Source organism: Dipodomys ordii, unplaced genomic scaffold, assembly GCF_000151885.1.
Source record: "Dipodomys ordii isolate 6190 unplaced genomic scaffold, Dord_2.0 Scaffold19, whole genome shotgun sequence".
NCBI lineage: Eukaryota > Metazoa > Chordata > Mammalia > Rodentia > Heteromyidae > Dipodomys > Dipodomys ordii.
Window position 1 is genome coordinate 4128161 of NW_012267235.1, and position 2204 is coordinate 4130364.

At 44.6% G+C, this 2204-nt stretch overlaps 1 protein-coding gene across 1 annotated transcript in view; it reads right to left on the minus strand.

The window, feature by feature from the left end:
* The window catches only part of Gdpd1 (glycerophosphodiester phosphodiesterase domain containing 1), a 31822-nt gene that overhangs the window by 11920 nt on the left and 17698 nt on the right, over positions 1 to 2204 (minus strand). The window contains exon 4 of the mRNA XM_013013088.1: positions 439 to 589. Coding sequence (XP_012868542.1) covers positions 439 to 589 — 151 coding nt within the window. The remainder of the gene's footprint in view (positions 1 to 438; positions 590 to 2204) is intronic.

Below are 2204 nucleotides of genomic sequence, written 5' to 3' on the forward strand. Positions count from 1 at the left end.
GCTGAAGAACTGAGGGACAGCAACCAGGACCAGAGTTCAAACCCCAGGACCAACCAAAAAAAAAAAAAAGGGCTGGGAAGGTGGCTCCATGGTAGAGCGCTTGCCTTGCATGCATGAGGCCCTGGCTCCATTCCTCAGCACCACATAAGCAGAAAAAGCCAGAAGTGATATAGTGGCTCAAGTGGCAGAGTGTTCGCCTTGAGAAAAAGAGCTCAGGGACGGGTGCCCAGGCCTGAGTTCAAGCCCTATATCCAACAGACAAAAAAAAAGAGCATATTTCCGGGACTAAAACTGTCTACTCACTTAAGAAATACTAAGAAATACTCTTCTTAGAGGAAAATGACCTCTATTAGGGCAGTATTTTAAACAATGCTGATCCTGAGGATCCTATTTCATTGAACAGAATCTATCTGTACAGCACTTTGTGAACTAAGATGCCAAAGTCCAAGAGGAGGCAATGATTTGAGTACCTTTTTAATCAGCGTATTGTTGTTGACTTTGATATCGATGTTAATGGGGGTGTTAGGAAAGGCTTCAAAAACTTCCTCCAGTAATGGAATTCGGGTATCCTTTCCTTCACATTGGCATGCTGAGAAGGCAAGATTTTTAAAAGAACTTTCATTTTTTAAAACTTTTTTTAATAATTAGAAAAATTAAAGTATGCATTCATTTATATACAACATTCACAAATGAGACATAATTTATTTCTGATATAGTGTGCCTATAGATTTTAACCTGGTCTTTTATTTTGGTGCTGGTGGACTTGAACCTGCTTCAAACTGTGATCCTAAGGGGCTGGGAATGTGGCTTAGTGGCAGAGTGCTTGCCTCTGGGTTCAATTCCTCAGTACCACATAAACAGAAAAAGCCAGAAATGCCTCTGTGGCTCAAGTGGTAGATTACTACCACTTGAATACTAGCCTTGACCACAGAAGTTCAGGGACTATGCCCAGGCCGAGTTCAAGCCCCAGGACTAGCAAACAAAACAAAACAAGCTGTGCTTCTCAGATCTCAGCCTCTTCAGTAGCTAGGGTTATAAACATGAGTCATTAGTGCCCTACTCCAGCTCTGCTTTTTGATGGTTATTTTGGAGACTGAATCTTATGAACTTTTTTTTTCTTTGGTCCTGGGGCTTGAACTCTGAGCTAGGTGCTGTTCCTGAGCTCTTCAGCTCTTCAGCTCAAGTGCTCTACCACTTGAACCACAGCGCTCTTCTGGCTTTTTCCGTTTATGTGGTGCTGAGGAATCAAACCCAGGGCCTCACACATGAGAGGCAAGCACTCTACCACTGAGCCACTTTCCTAGCCCTCTTCTGAACTTTAAAAATCAGGATGGTCTCAAACTGTGATCCTCTAGATCTCATCCTCCTGATTGGGTACCTGGCCCTATTTTGATGATTTTTTTTTTTTTTTGGTCAATTGTGGGGCTTGAACTCTAGGCCTGGGCACTGTCCCTCAGTTCTTCAGCTCAAGGCAAGAGCCCTACCACTTGACCCACAGTGCCACTTCCTGTTTTCTAGTGGTTTATTGGAGATAAGAGATTCATGGACTTTCCTGTCCAGGCTGGTTTTGAGCCATGATCCTCAGATCTCAGCCTCCTGAACAGCTAGGATTACAAGAATGAGCCACCGGTGCCTGGCTTATTTTGATGATTGGCTGGGATTACAGGTGTAGCCAACAGCTCTCGGCTGTAGTTTGTCTGGATAGGGTATTTTCCTAGGTTGGTCTCAAACTCATGATCCTCTTGTCTCCACTTCCCAAGTAGTTGAGATTGCAGATGTGCACCAACCTACCTGGCTTTCATAGTTCTCTCTTTGCCTTTAATCAGGCACATAATATACTATATATATTATAGAAACACTGTAGCGCCAGGCACTGGTGGCTCTAGACTGATGCTTAGCTTTGGGGCTTTCACCAGGAGTATTACTCACTCAGGTGTGGCAAGAGGCAAGGAAGGGTCACCCAAGGGTGGGGTTTCTAGGTGAGGCCAAAAAAGTTAAGAAAAGACAAATCCAGGTGCTGGTGGCTCATGCCTATAATCCTAGCTACTCCACAGGCAGAGATCTGAGGATAGCAGTTTGAAGCCAGCCTGTGCAGAAAAGTTTTCATGAGACTCTTTTTTTTTTTTGTCGGTCGTGGGGCTTGAACTCTGGGCCTGGGCGCTGTCCCTCAGCTCTTCAGCTCAAGGCGAGCGCTCTACCACTTG